Source organism: Poromitra crassiceps, assembly GCF_964638095.1.
Source record: "Poromitra crassiceps genome assembly, chromosome: 11".
NCBI lineage: Eukaryota > Metazoa > Chordata > Actinopteri > Beryciformes > Melamphaidae > Poromitra > Poromitra crassiceps.
In genome coordinates this window covers 38,055,784-38,077,067 of record NC_139643.1, presented here as the reverse complement: position 1 = coordinate 38,077,067, position 21,284 = coordinate 38,055,784, and the positions used below count along the sequence as shown (strand labels likewise).

The 21,284-nt window shown below is 45.2% G+C and overlaps 1 protein-coding gene across 1 annotated transcript; it reads right to left on the bottom strand.

Moving 5' to 3' along the window:
* Positions 1–82: 82 nt before the first annotated feature.
* Positions 83–2,297, bottom strand: LOC310785011 (syncoilin-like; the record flags this gene model as incomplete). Its single annotated transcript, XM_083646019.1, has 5 exons — positions 83–212; positions 327–451; positions 1,059–1,266; positions 1,646–1,860; positions 1,995–2,297. The coding sequence occupies 5 exons, from the start codon at positions 2,295–2,297 to the stop codon at positions 161–163; spliced, it is 903 nt and encodes a 300-aa protein (XP_083502145.1). The 3' UTR covers positions 83–160.
* Positions 2,298–21,284: the final 18,987 nt, after the last annotated feature.

Genomic DNA, 21,284 nt, shown 5'->3' with positions numbered 1-21,284 from the left:
CCAGGAATTCATTTATTTTTGGCATCCAAAAGTAATGCGTCCAAAGTGAATCCATTGCACCTCTCTGTGCCAGAGATAAAATAAGAAAATAATCCTTCCTCATCTTGTTACTAAATTAACCACAGAACTCGATGTGATTGACATGAAGAAGGGCATGCAGTCATGTTTTCTCCTCCCTATCGTCACACTTGTTGTGGTCGTCAATGGCAGCCCTGTAAGAAGAATGCTTTAATTAGGGTCTTGGCGTATATATTATAAAAGCGCTATATGTTTGTGAGTCATCTGAAGTATGGACTATTCTGAATGACGCAGTCTGGATGTCTTACTTGTAAAGTAGGAGTTGTTTGGTAAGGCTGTTCTTGAGTTCTTCCATCTCATTCATTTTCCTCTTCTGAATTGTTAGCTCTATCTTCAGCTCTCTGCTGCGGTCCTCCAGAAAATACACTGTCTCCTGTAAGGGTTTGAATGCTTTAGGCTTCATAAACTGACAGACAACTAACTAACTAAATTACTTATCAAAATGATACTGCCTTGTAATAGCCAGCATCTTTGGGTCATTGAAAAGCGCTATATAAATTAAATTAATTGTTAGATTTTCTTATACAGATCCTTTCCAAAAAAATTGAATATCATGGAAATACCATGGATGACCGTGGGCTTCAGCGGATTGTCAAGCAAAGACGATTCCAAAATTTGGCGGAGATTCAGAGGGAGTGGACTGAGGCTGGAGTCAGTCATAACTGAGAAGTAACTGCTGATTTTCTTCACACTATAATAATTTCTTGAAATACTGTTTTGGGGGTTTTCTGGAGCTGTAGGCCAAAATTATGAAAAATGAAACAAATGAAGGCTAGAAATATTTAACTTTGTGTGTAATGAATCTATAATCTATGCAATTTTCACTTTTTGAAAGGAATTATGGAAAAAAACGAACTTTTCCATGATCAAATTTTTTGGAAAGTATCTTTAACATAGTACTTAATTGTTGATTGTTGGGAATTTCCATTTTCTCCTGACTCGGGAGGTCAGGGTCAGCTATAGAACAGTGTCTTGCTTACCTTATATTGGCCCACATCCTCTTTCCTGTGTATGTGCATTAGTCTGAGTCTCTGCTCCAAACAGGCCCTCTGGAGCCCCAGCCTCTGGCTCTCCTCCCTCAGGGGTCCCAGCTGAACTTTCATCTCCTGGGCCTGCTCTCTGGCCTTCACCAAGGCTGCGGCTATGATCTCCCTCCTCTTCAGCAGGGTCAGCAACATGGGCTCATACCTGGGCCATAGGGACCGTTCACAATCCAAATATGTTTCCAGACAAAACTGTGGTATGAGATAAGTGTCGATTCCCCTTTCCAATCCTGTATTCACATCACATCATATGGGAAATACTGTAGATGTGAGCTTTCCATTAACAGCTTTCAAATGGTAAATATTACAGTACTTTGGGAACTTGGTGTGTGTGACAGGACCCAGAATGCAGATTTGTCAAAACTTTGGATTCTTAGATCACCAACAAGGAAATACCTGTTATCAAGTGTAGGGAATGAACTTTTAAAATAGTTTCAGAATGACTTGACTACTTCACTTATTATTTAAGCAAGTGAATGAATATTTTCAATCAGGCAAGACCAGCACTCGGATAATAATCGCACCTTTCCTCCAGCGCCTTCAGCCCACCCTGCAGATACTGCTGGATGTCCCCACAGGAGTGTCTCTTGCACTGGGCCATCTCCTCCTGGCTGTTGGAGGTGTGGCTGGAGCCCCGGGCATGAAGCTCCTCCTTCAGGCTTGAGAGCTGCTGTTGCTGGGCCGAGCGGAGTTGGGAGCCCTCCTCCTTCAGCTGGAGCACCAGGGACTCCAGCTTCTCCTGGAACATGGGAAGAAGATGACGACGGAGATGGGAAAAAATATATACAGTATATATGTGGGCATTTGCTTTGAAGTGCTAACTAGGTTATAGAGGGGTTCTTGAAAGTTGCAGAAAAAACATCACTCTCCTACCTCTTCACTCTTGAACAGCTCCATCTCACGCTGCTGGGTGGTCAGGGCGGCCTGGCTGTGAGCGCAGTCCCGAGCCATGGCGAACAGCCTCCTCTTCAGCCTCCTCGCCTCCTCCTGCAGCCCCTGTCTCTCCACGTTCACCTTCCACACCCTCCTCTCCTCCTCTGCCCTCTGCTCCCTCAGGCTCTGCACCTCCCTCTGCCTCTCCTCCCCCCGCACCTCGGCCTCCCTCCTCAGTGCCTCCAGCAACTCTGCCACTTTCCTCTCCGTTCCCTCCGCCATCTCCCCTGTCTCCTCCTCCATGCTCCCCTCTGCTCCCTCTCTCTCCCCTTTCTCCCCCCTCAGATCCAGCGCTTCCGCCAGCAGTTCCTCCCTCTTCCTCTCCAAGTGCTGCACCTCCTCTATGCACTCCTCCAGCCGAGACCCCAAAGCCTCTAGTCCATCCATGCCAGACCTCGGCTCAGTCACTTCCATCTTTAGCTCTGGACTTCCTTCAGCAGGCAGTCCAGTGTCAGGCAGTCCCATATCCATCCTAGATATGTCGTGTCTTGCATGTGTCCCGTCACAGTATCCCATTTCATTTTGTGTATTCCTCATGGGCACTGATGGCTCTGAGAACATTACCTGAGGCTTGTGAACCCCCTCATCTACTTTGAAATCCATGCGAACCCCAGTTTCAGTCCGTGACCTTTCCAGTCTTTCCACTGAGATACTGCCCATGTCCTCACGGCTACGCCAGGACTTTTGTGGGGTCCCCTTTGTAGCCGAACCCAGCGTTACCCCGTCTCGGCTCTCCATGGATCCTTTCTCTGCGGCCCCCCGAATGGGCTGACCAGCGCAGGACTGGAGTGGCACTGACTGGGTCTCGAGCCTCTCTGTCCTCCCCCCCGCGGGCCCCAGTGTTGTGTCCGTGTAAAGACGAGGCTTTTGACTGATGTGTACATATTCTTGGTTTGCATCTGTAGCCCACTCTTGTGGGTCAAAGTCCATGCCAGCCTCTTCCATACAGCTCTCTAGCATGGCCAGCATCCCCAGCAGCTGGCCCTCGTACTCCACCATGGTTCCACTCAGTGCGGTGCCTGCTGAGGTGAGGGACATTTCTGTTTGAGGAGCAACTCCTTCTGTACCTCCATACCTGTTGATGACAGAGCCCAAATCCTGCTGCTGCTCCTCTGGTCCTGCCCTATCCATTCGAGTGTCAATGTAGGTCGTTGAAAGATATGGTTGGGGTGATATACTTGTTTCTCGATATCGCTCCATCGTAACGTACTCTTTCAGCTGACCTCGAGTCGATCCACTCAGGCTTGTGTCTGTGTAACTGGGTGAGAAGTGAGAGCCAAAGGGGACTCCAGTGAGCTCCTCGCAGCTCTTCAATAACTCATCCATCTCCTGTAAGTATGGCTGAATTGGAGCTGACTGATTCAGCTGTGTTCCTGCGAAGGCGAGTCCCGATTGTGTTGTGTTGCACTCTGCTCTCTCCCCCATCACGGCTCTGTCCTGCTCCCCATCCTCTTCCTGGATGAAGAGAGACTCAAACCCGGATGATGATACGTTGTCGTCCTCCATCACTTTAGCTTTTATTCATGTAGCCACTTGTCCCGTTGAAATAACCAGCTCCTTTACAACCACGGCCCGTCCCTTGACAAAAGCAGATGGTAGATGTCAGATGTTAGACAGCCGACCTCATTTATACTCGACACATGATATCTTTGGTTGTAGGCATTGCTGTTGAATTTCACAATACTGTGATGACATGTCAGTGGAGGAGTTTGGATTAATATTTTGGCCAGACCTCTCTGTAAGATATGTTGACACCATTAGCACATGGGGGGGGGGAGGTGAGGAGAGGGGTGGCAGTTGAGCAGGAGGAATGCTACTCAGTCATTGACAGCTGCCCCCTTGCCTGGAAGCCTCATAGGGGACCAACGGACAGCTGGTCCATCGTCTCACACGCGCACACCATGCACTCTGTGGCATTCACGCAAACACTGTAACACAGCTAATATAAACACACATAAACAAGATTACATTAGTCAGTGCATTATCATAACATGTCACTGTACCGGTGGATGGGGACATTCATACTCCCCGCTGGTGAGTGGTGGATAGTGCAGCTGTAATTTCACCCATTGAAGTGTTTGCCAAGGCTGGCCACAAACTCTGTGAGCGTAAACTGACTGACCCAACAGTGTCATCAGACCAGCAATTAGTAATGCAGAAAGGGCAGGGCAGACTGCTGTCACATTCATGTGATGGTTGCCGTTTGATGGCCCGTTTTCCTGGCCAACGCCGCCTTCACTGACATTCAAGCTGCAGCTCGCCTGTCTCTATTGAACTAGGGTTAGATCACATGGAGGGGCAACGGTTGATCCTTCTGATTGAAGTAGCCTCAAAGTTCTTTCTCTTTTTGGTTCTAAGTCTCATAAGTTTGACTAGTGGCAGATTGGACGTTTACCCTGGCCCCTGCGGAGGACATGACAGTGACCAGCTGTCCTGCTGGAGGGCAGCCGTGGGCACAGGGGGCACATTCCTCCGGTCCCTCTCAACACCCAAAGAGAGCACTGGCCTACATTTGAGGAGAATTACAATCTTTTCTGTTTCATTTAAAGATCAACCGGACATCTTTTTGCTCAATTTAAACATATTATTCATACTTTTGATTGTTAAATTAGTTCCACAGTCCTCAAGGTTGACATGAGAGCTAGAAGGATAGTTTGTGTTTTAGCGTTTCTTCAGTCTTTTTCATGCAAACCTTTCGAGAGCAACTGTCACTACTTGGGTCAATATCAAACATTCTTGAACTTACCTATGAGCATATATCCCTGCCTCGTCTGTCCTCACACAGTATCCAGGGCATGAAACGATGAAGTGGTACTTGCGGTTTGAACCACAAAGTGAGTGTCAGAGAATGAGCGGGAGGAGTGTGTGCAGCCGACGTGAGAGAGGCGGGGTGGAGTGAGTTGACCCCGCCTCCGCTCTCACAGGCAGCGTCTGTGTGTAGCTATGTGACCATGACTACGACAAATCTGTTTATTAATAAACACGAGGCAGGGAGAAAGAGGAGCCATGCCTGTTTGCCTAAGAGATGAAGGACCTGCCAACATGGACCTCAAAGGCTTATGAACACCTGGTTCCACTATTTTCTGCCTGCGATTCCAAAGCCAGTTTCCACTTGTGAATTCAGATTTTGTCACGATGGTTAATATTGTAATATTATAATATTTTATTATATTTTATGCAGTACCTCTGCATAAAATGTCTTATCTTAGCAACTCATTTACTGTAGTCTTAACATTTCCAACATGTTAGGCGAGATTCTTTATCTCTTTTTTTTTTTGCTCCTCCCAGTGCAAATCACCTTAGTTTCTAGAATTTGGGGTGAATTTTCTTGAATCCTTGACACTGATGGAGTGATCTGTCATTGTTTCAAGACTGTTGAAAGTAGGTTCAACTGCATTGGAAAGTGAGTGAAATCATCTCAATTGTCAGATTTGTTTTAACTTGTAAGGAAAGCAAGATTTTAAGATTCAATAACTAAATGACTTGTAAATGTTTTCATTAGTCTTTGTAGTGTGGACCACTTTCAAAGCATCCCATGCCGCCATGTGAGGAACTAAGAGGATCATAACTCGTAACATGCACATACTGTACGCCTCATTTTACTCACTCCCTCTCTGATACTAGAAAGACTGGGAGAGTTACAGCTGGGGGCATCTATTAAGACTGTTGGAGGGGTGGGGGCGGGTGTCACTGTGTGTGTTTATGTTGAAAGGGAACATGGCTCCATTCCACCCATGCCTCTTCATTATCGAGACGTCTTTAAATAGCTCGCTGCACTTTTCTGGCCCCCTCCCACAGGAGGATTGGTTTTCCCCTAAACTTCTGACTCCAATATGATGCATCACAGGTGGTCTTGCTCTGCCGTCTTGAGGACGGGACTGAGAGGATGGGACTGGGCCTGGAGAAGGCTTGGAACAGTGTGTGGGAGATGTGGAACACAAGCAGGAGATTGGTGGTGAAGTGTTGAGAAAGGCAGATGTTGAGGAATGGTCATTGAAATGCAGCTTTTGGAGCAAACTTCTTCTCTTCTTAAAACTCATATTATTAGACTACTTTTATGTAATGACCCTTTTATTGGTTTACTTTTATGTGTCTTATATATTTCTTACCATGCTTTCATTGGTTTTGACTTGAATTTAGTTTTTTCTCCCTTAAATTCTTTCATAAATAATAAGAGGTGGCAACAGATAAACTATAATCATTCTGAATCCTATTCTCTTATATTATAATGGTGATCTACAGTTATAAAGCGCTTTAACAGTCAGATACCACTAGATGGCAACACAGTCCAACTATAAGCCCTCTTTCTAAACGCAACATAAAAGGTAATGTTCACTGCCCATGAGTGTGCAGGCTTTCTGTGGGCTTTCTGCGGGCTTTCTGTGTCAAAACAGCAATTCAAGTGCGTAGGGTTTATATTCTCCACAATCTCAAACAAATTGGGCACAAATAAATGATACAGATTTACCTTAACACTGAGGATGACTCTTCTCCCTCTCTGTCCTCGTCTCTCTCTAACTTGCTCTCTCACTGTTTGTCTCTTACAAATTGCTATTGGAAGGCAGACGCCCACTTCCTGTGTAGAACAAGCATGTACAAAGTGATGAAGCGATAGAAAGAGACAAACTGGGGCATCTGGGTAGTGTAGTGTAGAGGTAAAAGCACTTGCCTACCACTGTGAAAACCCAGGTTCAATCCCCGGCAGTGGCACCTCCAGCTTGGTCAGACGCTCCTACAGACACAATTGTCTGTGTCCGCGGGTGGGAAGCGGGTGGGGTATGAGTCCTTTGCACTAGCGCCTCCTCTGGTCGGTCAGGGAGCCTGTTCAGGGTGGAGGAGAACTGGGGGGAATAACGTGATCTTCCCATGCGCTACGTCCTGTTGGTGAAACTCCTCACTGTCAGGAAAAAAGAAGCGGCTGGCGACTGCACATGTATCGGAGGAAGCGTGTGCTAGTCTACAGTCCCAGACTTGACTCCTCTAGACACTCCACTCCAGAATATTTCTGTAACTCCTTTATTTCATATCTTTCTATTTGCAGTTCACACTATAAGATGGCGCGGTGAATTCTTCTGGGATTCTGATTCAGTGTTTCCATGAAAGATGTAATGTTGAATGATTTCACCCATGTTGACTGCTGTGACGCTGTGTTTTGGCAAGGCCGGGCCTTGTGGGAGGAGTGCTAATTTACATGACGTTATGTCCAGCGATTACAGTATCTGTTTCAACACACCATTTAACACCCTGCTTCACATTTGTGCTGATGCGTACATGCACGCCCACACCCACTAGGATTAGAGACTTTGGAGTATTTTCCTCACTCGCGTGCCATTAAAAAATCATTTCATTATCGGCTATTACTTACTTTACTTTTTTCTTTGCCTCTCATTTCAGTCATTTCCTTTGTAGCGGGAGAGATCATCAGCCTCTGTGTGTGGGGGTGTAGAGGACAAGAGGAAACCAAATATTTAGGGAGGCGCTGTGGTGGAGGACCGAATGTCCCACTGAGATGGACCATATGCTGAGTGGACGCCCATTTGGACTAGCCTGCTCCTATCTGCTCCAAAATACAGTACTGTCCAAAAACGGACCAGAACACCTTCTCTGTGTCCTGGTCTTTCTCCTCTCCTCTCATCATCTCCTTCTATCTACATGTATCTATCTATCTATCTATCTATCTATCTATCTATCTATATATCTAGATAGTTTAGTTTTACTTTTCTTCACCTTCCCTCACCTTCAAAATATCTGCCCTGGATAATGGTGCCAATCTGTTCTGCCTCGTTGGTATGCATCCATGAGAAAATGAAATCATGTGTGTCTTGCTCAAGAGCACAGTGGCACGTAGTTGTTGTGGGTAGGGGATTAGTGTTACTCAGTCACTTTCCCCAAGCACATTTTCCCAGCTGGTTTGGGGATTTGAACCGGTGACTGTCGGGTCACAAGCCCACTTTTCTAACCTCTAGCTAGCTTGTATCCTTTAACTTGTGTTGTCCCCAACCATCTGTCAAGTTGCGCGGTGCACAGTTGTCCTCTCACTACGGCTGAGTGTGTTTTAATGACCGTGACCTTATCCGGTGTTTATTTTAAGGAGAGAGCCTCCGCTGGATGATTGTTAGCCACCATCTTTTCACTGTCATCAGCCACCCGGTGTTTGGACCAGTTGGCTTTTTATGGTCTTAAGGGATCACTTAATATAATGAAGTAGGGGGCCCCAGCCGCCCCACGCCCTTCTTCACCATGTTTTTCCACTGCTCTGGATTAAGCACGTTTCCGCCTTTTAAAGAAGCTAGTCACTCTGATCCCATTCCATCGCGTTTTGATTAACCCCAAATTTAATTCAAACTACTTCTCTTAAGAAAAATGCAGTCTTTCTTGATCGATTTCACTTCCATAAAAAGGCGGTTGAGTTAGAAGAATTGAGAAGATCCTGGTGTCGTCCATGTAATCAAATCATCAACCCACTCACAGTACGGGTGAAAATAGTTGAAATATCAGGGCAGAGCCCAGATACATTTTATTGTGGAAAGATATTATGTTTGTAATGATTATGTTATGCTCGCAATATTACATCAGCCTCTCGTCAAATTCCTCTATCATTCAAGGCGCCATCTTTATGTTGTAGCTAGCTAGGACAGTCACACAGCCAATTTCATGTGAAGGGACATGGCGGCTGAAAGCAGCAGATATGGAGAGATGAGGTCACACCTGTTCGGTCAGCGGGCCTCAGTCTCTGTGGCTTCAGTCATGGGTGACGGTCCTCTCTCAAGAGTGAGGAGTGAGTTGAACAATGGAGGCGGTGTTTACAGTTTATCTCCTGCAGTATCTGTCACCAAAGATTTGAATGGATAGTTTTTAAATGATAGTTTCATTTATTAAGGTTTGACTAGGCAGGGTACAACAACCTAAAAACACAGTTTTTAAACAGTGAATTTTGAAACGCATCAAACATTACAGCAATCAACAACATCATCCTATAATAAGAATGCAATTTCACTAGTAAGCAGAATAGTTAATAGAGATCTTAGATCAGTAGCGGTTCCCCAACCTTTTCCGAGTCATGGCCCACTTGAAAATCTAAAAAATGTTCACGGTCCACATCCGACCCTAAACAGTACGGAGGCCAAATAATGTGTTTGCAATAGGATAATTAACGAATAATTCTAATTAAATAACGGTACCATTCAACTATGAAGAAATGCATTCGCATATATAATAATAATAATAACAATATATTTTTCTTGAAAATCATGTTTTGGAAATGATCTGGCGGCCCACCTACAATACCCTCGCGGCCCACAGGTTAGGAATGGCTGTCTTAGATGGTAGAGGGATTCAAAGTGGGGTTGGGTCTATATATATATATATATATATATATATATATATATATATATATATATATACACAATAACCACTATACTCTTGGCATAGTGGTTCGTGTATACACTTTGGAAGCGGGAGGTCGGCGGTTCGGCAAGCCCTTAACATGGGTTGCTGCAAGTACCGTTAACACAATGCAGGTTACATGCATACATACATGCATAACATACATACATACATTTATTTATTTCTCAGTTTTGTGCACCTGAATCTCGCTCAGAAAGATAGATCCAGCTGGGGGAAAGAAACCAGTCAGAATGAAATGTAGCATTCCTCTGGTCTTACTCATCTCTCTCCAGTAGAGGCTCACCCAGGTCCTTACCGGTGCTACTTTTAGCACTACCATGTATCAACAGGGCTTCATGGAGACATACTGTCCACCTGCAGCTTGCCTCCAAACTCAAACACATAATAGCTGAGACGGGAGCTAGTGTGTGCGTGTGCATGTGTGTGTGTCACTGTTTGCAGCCTTTTAAGGGGCTGCATTTTGCCGAGCTGTTTAATGGTGTAGTCTAAATGTTAGTAGCTTATGACCGAGGTACCACAGTAAATATTTTGATGGCTGCTCACAATCAAATTAATTTTATGACTTTTCAACAGGCAACAAATTTGCTCTTGCGCTCTGTCTTAGACTGTACAAATCTATTCTGTATCCCTGTTGTTAGTTTTGAGAAAGGGAGCAGCACTGCATAAGAAATAGAAAAAGTGTTTTCAGCTAGCCTTCATTGCACGTTGTTCCAGTGCCAATCCGGCTGTTTGAATAAAGTTGATTTGACAGAGGTCACATCAGGCTTCCTGACTGTGACGTCGGTGTCTCGTTTAAACGACCCCCCAGAGTGAGTGGAAACAGGCAGATAGTTCCTCCGCAAGTGGAGCGAGTGAGAGACAAAGAAAGAAAGAAAGAGGGAGAGAGAGAGAGAGAAAGGGGGAATATTGTGGTGGGTGGATGGATGAATTGGATGGAAAACTAGCCTGTTTTTGTCCAGTCCCAAACAACCCAGCAGTAACTACACCCTCTCAGCAGTAACCACACCCTCCCCGGAATTCCTGCTGCAAAAATAATTCATGTTGTGTTTTTAGAGGAGCAGTTCACTCTTATCACAACATATGTGTTTTCTTACCTGTTGCATAACGTGATCTAGAGGGTAAAACACAGGACATATACTGTAGATGGTGCAGCTAAATACTACCAGATATATACAATTGTACAGTTTTAATTCTCAGTACAGTGCGCTTGTCTCTATGATGATGATGATGATAATGATAATAATACTAATAATAATTTATATATTTATTTATAGATCAAGACATGATTACAAAGTGCTTTATAGGATAAATAAAAATGAAAGTGAACAAATATATAGAGAAAACAGAATAATATAAACATTCACTAACGTGATAAATATCGTGGGGGTTAGGGATTCAGACCCTGGTTAGAGTCAGTTTTAGTCAACTAAAGCTTTGGTTAAGCTCAGGAAACTAAAATAATAAGGTTAAGGTTAGGATGAGATTCTTCACATGGTCGAATAAGAAGATTTCCTCTGAAAGTGAAAGCTTCCTTCACAGAAGAAAACGTCTTGGCACGAGTTTAGACATTGAACCCGGGTCGCTGGAGTGGAAGACAGATGTGTGTATGCCCATCGACCACCCTGACCTCCGCACCCATACTCTCCTCTGCACTATGTCAGTGTCAAACTGCTGTGTTGGAGTATGCTGCCAACCCAGTATACCAGCAAAACAAGCTAACAATAAAAAAAAAAACGCAGACCGCCGTCCAAGTAAAAGGGGAAAAAAAGCTAAACTAAGTCGTCTTTCATCATAAAGTATTTTGTATCTAAGCCAGCCGTTCCCAACCTTTTCCAAGTCGAGGCCCACTTGAAAATGTCAAAAATGTTCCCAACCCACATCTAACTGTAAACCGTAGGCCCTACGGTGGGCAAATGATGCAGTTCTCTGAGCACCTTTTTATTTTAATAATAAAAGGAGCTGTCCATCAGCACCACACAGAAATCATAAATAAAAGTAAGAGGCTCTCTGCAACAGGCTAATAACAAATAATTGGTTATTACAAATTAAATAACGGTATCATTCAACATTGGAGAAATGCATTATTTTTTCCATGAAGATCGTAATGTTTTCCAAATGATTTGGTGGCCCACCTGCAATACCTTCATGGCCCAGCAGTGGGCCCTGGCCCACACGTTGGGAATGGCTGATCGCTATACTTGCCAAAGTTTTCCAACATGTTTTTTTTGTTTTTTTTAGTGAAGCCTGTGTGTGTGCATGTGTGTGTGTGTGTGTGTGTGTGTGTGTGTGTGTGTGTGTGTGTGTGTGTGTGTGTGCGTGCGTGCGTGCGTGCGTGCGTGTGCATGTGTGTGTGCATGCGTGCGCGTGAAGTATGTGTGGATGTGGATCGCTGACCAGATGGTTCTGTACACAGCCAGTATGTTTTGGCTCTGACCAGTCCTGGATTCTGAGAAGTGTCCACAGCGAAGATGGTTTCACTCTGAACAGCACACACAGATGGCCTTCCATGTTTACGCCAACTGTTTTTTCCCCCCTTTGTATTTTTTTATATATTTTTTCATCTTTTAAGAAAGACAGACAAAACAAAACCCAAAGAGCATCGCTGGGAGGTCCATCACATATTTTATAGTTCACTTTATTTATTGTATGTCTCTGTGTGTGTTTGTCTAGAAAGGGTCAACTCAACATAAAGCAAGCATCATTAACGGACCAGCTTCAACTTGCCCAGGCAGAGGCAAGCCCTGATTGGCTGATATAATTGATAGACGGCTTACGGGTCAGACAGATGGCCTATGACATGGTTAGACACACATGGAAACCCCCTCCTGGGCCTCCTCCCCCCAGATAGCATTGGGCAGATACAATTCTCTCAAACACTGATTCTAGAGTCAACCTTCATACATTTCAGAGTCACTTTTTTACTGTACATTTCATGAGTTTCTCCATTACCTCACTACTTAAACTCCAAAGCACTATAAAGCTGATGGAGATGTGTGCTTAAGGGAGGCTTCAAAGCAGCAGTTCTCATCTCCCTGACAAGGAGGAGGTCAGGTAGAGGTCTTTAATGGCACTGCATACTGAACGATGGGTCACACTGGTGTGTGTGTGTTGCGTGATTTGTGTGCTTGGCATGGCGATCTATTCCCAACCAGTGGAAGGTAATTACATACCTGTCCAGAGGAGTGATAGACAGAGAGTTATGAAACATACAGTGCTTTATTTTAGGGCAGGACTAATAAGCTAATAAGAAAGCAGCCGTCCCGTAACCTTAGTTCTCTGTTCTTCTCAGGCTCTTGGGCAACATTGTTCCCTGGAGGCACCATAAAGCACTACAGCCAGCTCTTCAGCAGGCTCAGGCTCAGCCCATATTTTATCTTCTCCTCGCCTAACTGAACCGTCTTGCCAGTGCCGTAACTCAAGTCTCGACGTTGGGTCTGACCACGTGAGACTACCATACGTAACTCTATCTCCCCCATCCACCGCCATTCATTCCACTTCCCCTTTTTCTCGTAACGGCAATGAAACGGTCACTTTTCCCCCGATCTGTCTCGATGCTCTGCCTCTCTCCGGCCTTTCTGACCCCCCCCCCCACCTTTCCTGTAGTCTTTTTTTAGTGTGTCTCCAGTACGGGGCAGGTCAAAGGAATGTGGGGACAGTGACTAACTGACTATAGGTGAATCCAGAGGGAACATGCCCGGGCAAGCGAGAGTGTCGGGGTCACAGCACTGCCCTGTTCCTCTTCCTCTTACCTTTATCTTTCCACTTTTCCTCCCTAGAGCTATTATCTGTTGTAGACCGACACACAAAGCCATCTCTATTGTGCAGAGGAGTCCGCTCTGTGTGTTTCACAGCTGAATATCCCACTGCAACCTCTCCCACTCTTCTCTAACACTGTTATTACAAGTCAGTCTCTTTCTATGTCTCTCTCTCTCTCTCTCACCTCTCTTTCCACCCCTCCCATCCTCTCGTAAGTCAGTGGACGTTATGAATAGTGGACTGCAGTGCGGAATGTAATGTTGGCTGGTGAGAAGAATCGTTTTTTTGTTCTTGGTCAGTGCTTGGAAATGCTCATTGGTGATGCATTTCTCGACGGTGGATTGACAAATGCACACGCGCAAACACTCCCGGAGAAGGAGGTGATGGAACAAACAACAGAATGATGAGACCTAGTTCAGTGTCACTGTTTAGTTTCAGTATTGCAGGCTGAAACGGTTTCAGAGGTTTAGTTTCAGTATTGCATGCTGAAACGGTTTCAGAGGGCCGGAGGGAGAAGCAGTCGTTGGGGCAGAAAGAATGCGTCCGTCGCACGACAAAGGCAGGTTGGGAATGATAATGCTGGTCTGAGAGAGGGGGGCTTATCCCAACCGGGAGGATGGATTTCCTGCCTGTTGCCTCATTTCTTTCAGTCACATGTGACACCCACACGTACACCCAATTCTCCAACAAACAGTTTGTCACGCTGTTGTTGGTGCGTTTGTACTTGCGATTGTACTACTACAATTGTGGTACCGTGTGATTAGACCGTCTCGAAACTGTCATGGACTTTACTTGGTCAGTGTAGTTGCAACAATATCCAGGGAAGCAATAGCTTTTGAGCAAGGCACTTAACACCCAGCTGTGTGTCACTCCCCCCCCCCCCCACCCCCCGATCTCCATGCAAACATAGAATTGTTGTATGGAGATTTTTCATCACTAATCTTGAAATTTTGCTCCAGAGGGTTTTTGGCTGCAGTTATTGTAATATATGCCAAAATGCAATAAAATGGTTTATTCTGTATATATGACATTGCCAGGCATCAATATTATTATTGTTAATTGTACAAACACACTAGACGTGTTTTGAGAAGTGTATGCAACTATGGTCATTTCTTTGTTATATCAGTTTCAGATTTTGATGGTAGTTGTCATGTTTTATGGGAAAGACGGTCGATACAACCTTCCCACTGGTAAATGCTCAGCTTTCAGGTGATAAACCCTATTAACGAATACGTGTCACCTCAGTTTTCAGCTGGAAAACACTACTGGCACTGGTAACCCAACAATCAACGGGATTACATGTTTACATGCATCACTATGGGATAATGACAGATTCTCCCAGGTAAATCCCTAAATGGAGGCCTTCGTGGATAGTGAGGGAATATTAGTGTGCCTGCCAGTGAAAGCAGCTTAACACAGTTGAGTGAAGAAGCTTGGAGGTGGAGAAAGACAGAAACAGTGGAAAACAGAGTTGGGAGAGAGGATTGGTGAGACATTCCCCAGGAGGCTCATAGAGTTCTGGTGGTTAATGATTTTATACCTCTTACGGCACACACACACACACACACACACACACACACACACACACACACACACACACACACACACACACACACCCTCACAGACATACAGAGAGTGGTTGTTTTCTATTCGGTCGCCATGGAAACGTTAAAACATTTCAATCTGTTCAGCACTTGAGTGAACTAAACTATGACTCATTTGAACCCCTCCCTAGACACCAAGAGACATTTATGCACACGCACACAGACACATAACTACAACAAAACTCATCACACACAGAAATCATCAAACCCAATGGCCAGAATAAAATGTCGACATTTTACGTGTTTGCAGACCAGGTATAATTTGCAACGCAATCAACGCAAATTTGAAACAAAACATCTGCAAAATATGTTTCTAAAATGTTGCATTTTACTGTACGTCTCTGCAAACCTACAATCTCAATGTAAATTTGAAACAAAAAACGGCGGTTAATTTGAAAACCTAGCCACCTTTCCAACGTTCAATACAAATAAAACAACTTTAACAACTTTTGGTTATGTTTAGACAAGTAAAGCAACTTGGGTAAGGTTAGGATTATGATTTTGGCTAGGCTTAAATAACAAAAACATTAAATGTGACTCGCGGTTGAAATGTAGACTTGAAATATAGACGGCCCTCCCGTATGAAAGACAAGTGTTTACGCCCTCCATCCACCCCAGCCACAAAACACCCTTATGCTCTTTCAATAGCAGTAGTGTATAACGTTAATATTCACGTATCTAGAAACATAATATTTAACATACTTTGGTTCTGAAATGTTCATATTATCTGTTCATTGCAGAAAGGTGCGATGCCAACATTTCATTCTGGCGACCAGGCTGAATCATCTCACACTCAATACCATACAGCAAACTATGTAAAGGGAGTCCAGCACAACGTCTGAATTCTGACACATTTATATTCGTCACCTTCTGCTCCTCTCCGCATAACAGCCTCGTCTTCATCTGAAGATGAAATCCTTATAATTCTCCATAATGTCTGCACATGACATACAGCAAAACGCAGCAGGCTATCACTTACAATAATGTGATCTGTTTGAGGAATGGACTTCCAAAGGCCATTTGAGTTGCACTTGCAGCATAAAACAAAACCCAATGCATTTCCCCCTCTACAGAGTTTTATTTTGTACATTACATAACAAGCAGAGGTAAGGTGGAGGTCTGAGGGACAGTAATACCCTGAGGTCCTGTGCCAGAGTTAGCCCAGGAATCCCAACAGACACACAATTAGGTGGCCTCATCACAGGAACTAAATGGAGACCGTGACCCACTGGTCCCTGACTATACATGAAATAGACCAGTATGTATACTGTACGACAGTTTGAATAGTTAAGTAGTACATATGACAATGGTTTGCATTGATGATTTTCATCCGTTCTTATTATTTGTTTGTGGATAAGAATGGTTACTCAAATGTGTTTAACCTCTCATGAATCAAGGCTAGGTGCTGGCAGTAGCTTAGAGGCTAGAGAAGCAGGTTTGTGACCAGTTCAAGCCTCTGGATTGGCTGGAAAAATACGGGTGGGGGAAGTGAATGTAAAATGCTCTTAACTGCCTGAACTGTCAAGTACTGTTGAGCAAGGCACTTTAAAGGGGCAACAATAACTAACTGTCCCAGAACACACAATGACAACCCCCCCCCCCCCCACACACACACACACACACTCACCTTTTCAACTGCTCAATGATGGAGGATGGTGATGGTGCTACGAACGAGCAACCAGTCTCGCAAATCATTTTCCACTACGAAGGCTTAAAAGCCTCTGTCTCAACCCAAAAAAAGCACATTACACCAGCATTATTATTACAGTAACAGTATGATATTACCTCTTTCTGTTGGATCAAGGGGACCGGAGAGCTGGGAGGTTGACGTGCTAGCTAGAGACTTGAAGCCCCCCCACACATGATCCGCGGTAAAACAGCTGTGCGCCCGCTGTCTCGTTGTTTTCCTACGGGGAGAGCGTTGCCTCCCAACTCTGCGGCAGCGCTACACTTGGCGTCGTGCACCGCTCAAATTTACCACCTTGCGCTGCGCTCAAAGTTCAAATTGTTTAAACTTTGACCTACTTACCGCTGAGCTTTCTCCGCTCTGCCTCGCGGTGAGAGAAGAGAAGATCGTTTATCATGTGGAGGCAGCTGTAGGAGGAGATACATTTTGCCGGTGTTGCAATTCTCACTGGCTGCTGTGCTGATAGAGATCATTAAAAGCCATATCAGCAGCTCAGTGACCACCAGTAAAAGACTGTGGTTGTGCTGGTCAGCTCCCACCAGGTGTGAATGTGAAGTGGGGCGTTGCTGAAAAACAGCCTAAATATTCAGTCAACTTTCAAGAATGTAAGTTGAATGAATGTTGCTCATATAGCCAATTTGTATTGTAGACTGAAGTTACAGGTGTGTCTCTGTCTGTTCCCCCAAGGCTGCTAGCTACACCCCCTCCTCCTCCCATCCCTTCTCCTCTTCAGCTCTCACCCCTGAGGGTCTACTCTACATTCAAACCAGATGAGCCAGTCCCAGGACACACACACTCCACCCACTTCTGACAAGTGTCCCCCCCCCGACACACACACACACACACACACACACACACAATGATGTCAACTCCTTTCGTGCCTGCCAGTGAAATTTAAAACACACACACACGTCAGAGGCCAGTGGAAGGACTCATCTGTTGAAGGCGAGTTCTGGACAAGCCCTAAAGAGAACTGGCCCCTTGTGACTCACCCTACCTGTCTGCCTAATTGTGTGTGGGTGGGTGGGTGGGTGCCTGTGGGTGTCTGTCTGTCATGTTTAACAAGGGGTGTCCGGTTTCCGCCTCGCTGCAAAGTGACAGCAATGAGACACTCCTTTCTGCAGAAGAAGAACCCTCCTGACCTTTACCTGTGCACCTCTCACCACTGGACGGCTGTGCTATTTCCTGGGAACTTCACGGTCTGATTTCTTCTTATTTATTTTTTTATATCCGTTTTATACCTCAAGAAGAAAGCATTAGCCCTGAGCGCTCTGCTGAAGCTGTACGGGTAAAGCCAGGTTTGCTGTTGCTATTCTGTCCTGTGATCCAGAGCGGATCATCTGCTCTGAGGGGTCTGTTTTTGTTTTTGTTTTCATGGCTGCCATAATGCTTCCTGACTCTGGGGTGCCCCTCCTGGGGGAGAAGGGCATGACTGCACCTGATCCCCGCAAAGGAGGCTAGGAAAAAAGGCAAAGGAAACAGTAGAAAGGTAAGGAGAGTGGATGCAATTTGCATTGATCACAGTGCAAGAAATCAACCCGTGCTGCTTGAATTTAAAGCCCCCCCTTCAGTGTCTTTTGTCATTTGTAAGGTAGTCCTGACAATGTTGATTAGCTACACTGTTCGGCAAATATTTTTTGAAAATAACTCAATTTGTGCTCACAAATTTAAGTTACTTGCTAAAATGGGACACTTACGTATGACTAGAGTTACACGAAAAATCAATTCTGACTCAGGACGAGGTAGCCTGTTAACTAGCTAGCTGTTAGCTACATTTGTCTGCTGTACTGCCTGCTGTATTTAGCTACGCTGGGCTCAAAACACCCACTTAGTGACTGAAACGGGGACACCCCGGCATTCCGAAATGTCGGCACTCCGAAATACCGGCATTCCGACAAAATTGAATGGAGATCTGTCTCGCCATTGCGAAAGAACCCTAACCCGGGGGACCGGCTGGAGCTAACCTCTCCCAGCCCCCACGTCTAAACCTAACCTCTCCCACCCCCCATGCCTAAACCTAACCTCCTGCAGACCCTAACCCTAAACCTAACCTCTCCCACCCCCCATGCCTAAACCTAGCCTCCTACAGACCCTAACCCTAAACCTAACCTCTCCCACCCCCCACGCCTAAACCTAACCTCCCCCAGAACCTAACCTCTCCCACGCCTGTAGGCTAAATAACTCAAGATGCTATGTCGGAAAGGCGGACCTAATATCTTTCGCAATGGCGAAACCTTTTTTGGAGATAAAAAGGGCCGCCTCTCCGAAAGCATAGAAGTCAATGATTGGAATGCCGACACTTCGGAATGGCGAGAGGACCCCGACTGAAATACTGGCTAGTTAGCAAGTACAAGTCACGCTGATTCCAATGGTACAAACCGTTTAGAAATCCATTGCTTGGTTGTTGAGAAAAGTGTGTTTTTTCTGCGTTAGCAATACGGGGATTACTTGCGGAGGTACGTAGACTATTTCATACGCAGCTGCCGGCCAGCTAACAGCTAACAAATAGTGCAACTATTAGCCACCCACGACAGAGTGTTTGAAAAAGAACATTACGGTAACCGCTAAACAGGTAGAAACACTGATTGGAGGGGGACTTTAATTTCTTAAAGGAACAGTTAACCCAAAAATGAAAATTCTGTCATTATCCACTCACCCTCATGTCAGTTGAAACACAGCTGATGTTTGTCCATATAACACACAGGGAGGTGGCCAGACAACTGGGCAGAAAACCAGTCACCATTGCCTTCAGTACAGTAGCTACAGGGGTGTAGTGGTAAATACAGATGTGGGTAAACTAGTACTGTTTATCCATTTTGCTTCCTCTCATTGATTGTTACAGTAGATCTGAAAATAGGTGAGTAAACTCTCAGCCTCATTTCAAAGAGGTGGGTAAACTGTGTTTACATGTGTTTAGCCTCCAATACGCCCCTAGTCTCTCCCCAGACACAAATATTACACTGAATCGCTGTGCTCCGCATACTACATAATAAAATCTTCGCCACTTCGCAGCCCCTGCTCCTGTTTTGAGGGGGGGGGTAATTGAATGACTGACAGGTCGTAGCACCAATGAGAGAGTGACATTTTCAAAAGTCAAGAGTCAGGTTGGGTGGACGTGCCTGATTGCTAAAGTCATTACTGATTGGTGGGTTCAGGATTTTGGCGCAACCAATCACTGGCCAGGATTCAATCCGTTTGGAGCGAGCAGTGTCTCAGACCCAGAGAGGGATCTACAGCATGCACTAACGTAGTGTATCAGCGTAAGAACTCTCATGGGTCTGGCATTGAGACTACCACATGTACGCCCCTGGCTACAACTGAAGTCAATGGTGACCTGTTTTCTCTGGACAAACTTCACCTGTGTTTCAGCTGGCATGAGGGTGAGTAGATGATGACAGAATTTTCATTTTTGGGTGAACTGTCTCTTTAACACTGAGGCTCAATGCTAAATCCCAGGTGCTTTGGGGAGCGAGGAGAGGCGGCTCACCCCTCGCAGCTCTGTGAGAGGAGAGGCTGGCTCTCATGCCGAGGGAGGGACCGCCTGCTCACAGAGCATGGAGCTTCATTCACACTGCTGAGCACAAACACACACACACACTCCTTCTCACACACACACACACACTCAGCAGCCTGTTCTCAGGCAGAGAGAGAGAGACAGAGAGAAGAGGGGGAAGAGAGGACACGGCAAGCTCGCTGAGTGAGTTGAATACAGTTTTAAAACTTTGCTTTTTATTATTATTATTAATTTTTAGAGAGTGAAACCAATGTAGAGGTGTGTCATAGGCTACTTTTGGGGACAAATTTCAGACTTAAGACGGGATGTCTTGTACATTTGGGGGCAAGGGTCCCCCATTTGGAAAAATATTATTTTGGGGTCATTGGTTAAGGTGAGGGTTAGTTTAAGGTTAGGGTAAGGGTTATGATTAGGCAAGTATTTGGTTATGGTTAGGGTAAGTCTCCTCCAGGACATGAATGTAAGTCTATGTAATGTCCCAAAAAGTGTCTGTGGTCTGATAGTGTGTGTGTTCATGTCCTGCAGTCTTTGAATGTACATGCATACCAAGTGTTTTTCCATTGCTATTTCTATCTAATTGAGCTCCTTTCTTTGCTCTCACTCACTCTCCCAAGCACATGCGCGCGCACACACACACACACACACACGTTTCTGCTGATGTGAACCATATGTGACACACGCGTGTGTGCACACACACACACACACACACACACACACACGCGCACACACACACACACACATACAGACACGCACACACACACACACTCATACAGACACACACATACAGACACGCACACACACACACACACACACACACACACATACAGACGCTGCAGTGGTCCAACTCTCCTCCCTGGGGCTTCTTCTCTACATACACACAAAAATGAGAGAATAGCAAAAGGGGGAGTGGGGGCAGACGGATGAAGAGAAGCTTTTAGCAGGACAATGTGGGAACGGTCTTGGTGCACTGTTGTAACAGCGGGCTCGCCCTATTCAGTCTTTTTCTCTCATCGGCTCTGCTTTGATTTTTTCTTTTTTTCATGTTCATTTTTTGTAATAAGCCCATGTGTGAGTTTGTCCTATTCCAATTATATCTTTGCTCAAGTTAATGTAATTAATCCTCTCTCTCTCTCAACCTCATGCTCGCTTTCTCTCTTATCTCTCTATCTTCTTCTCCCGCTCTCAAGCGCTCTTTCTCAACCTGTCTCGTTCCAGCTCTCTGTCTGTCTGCCTGTCTCTCTCTCTGTCTGTATCTCTCTGTC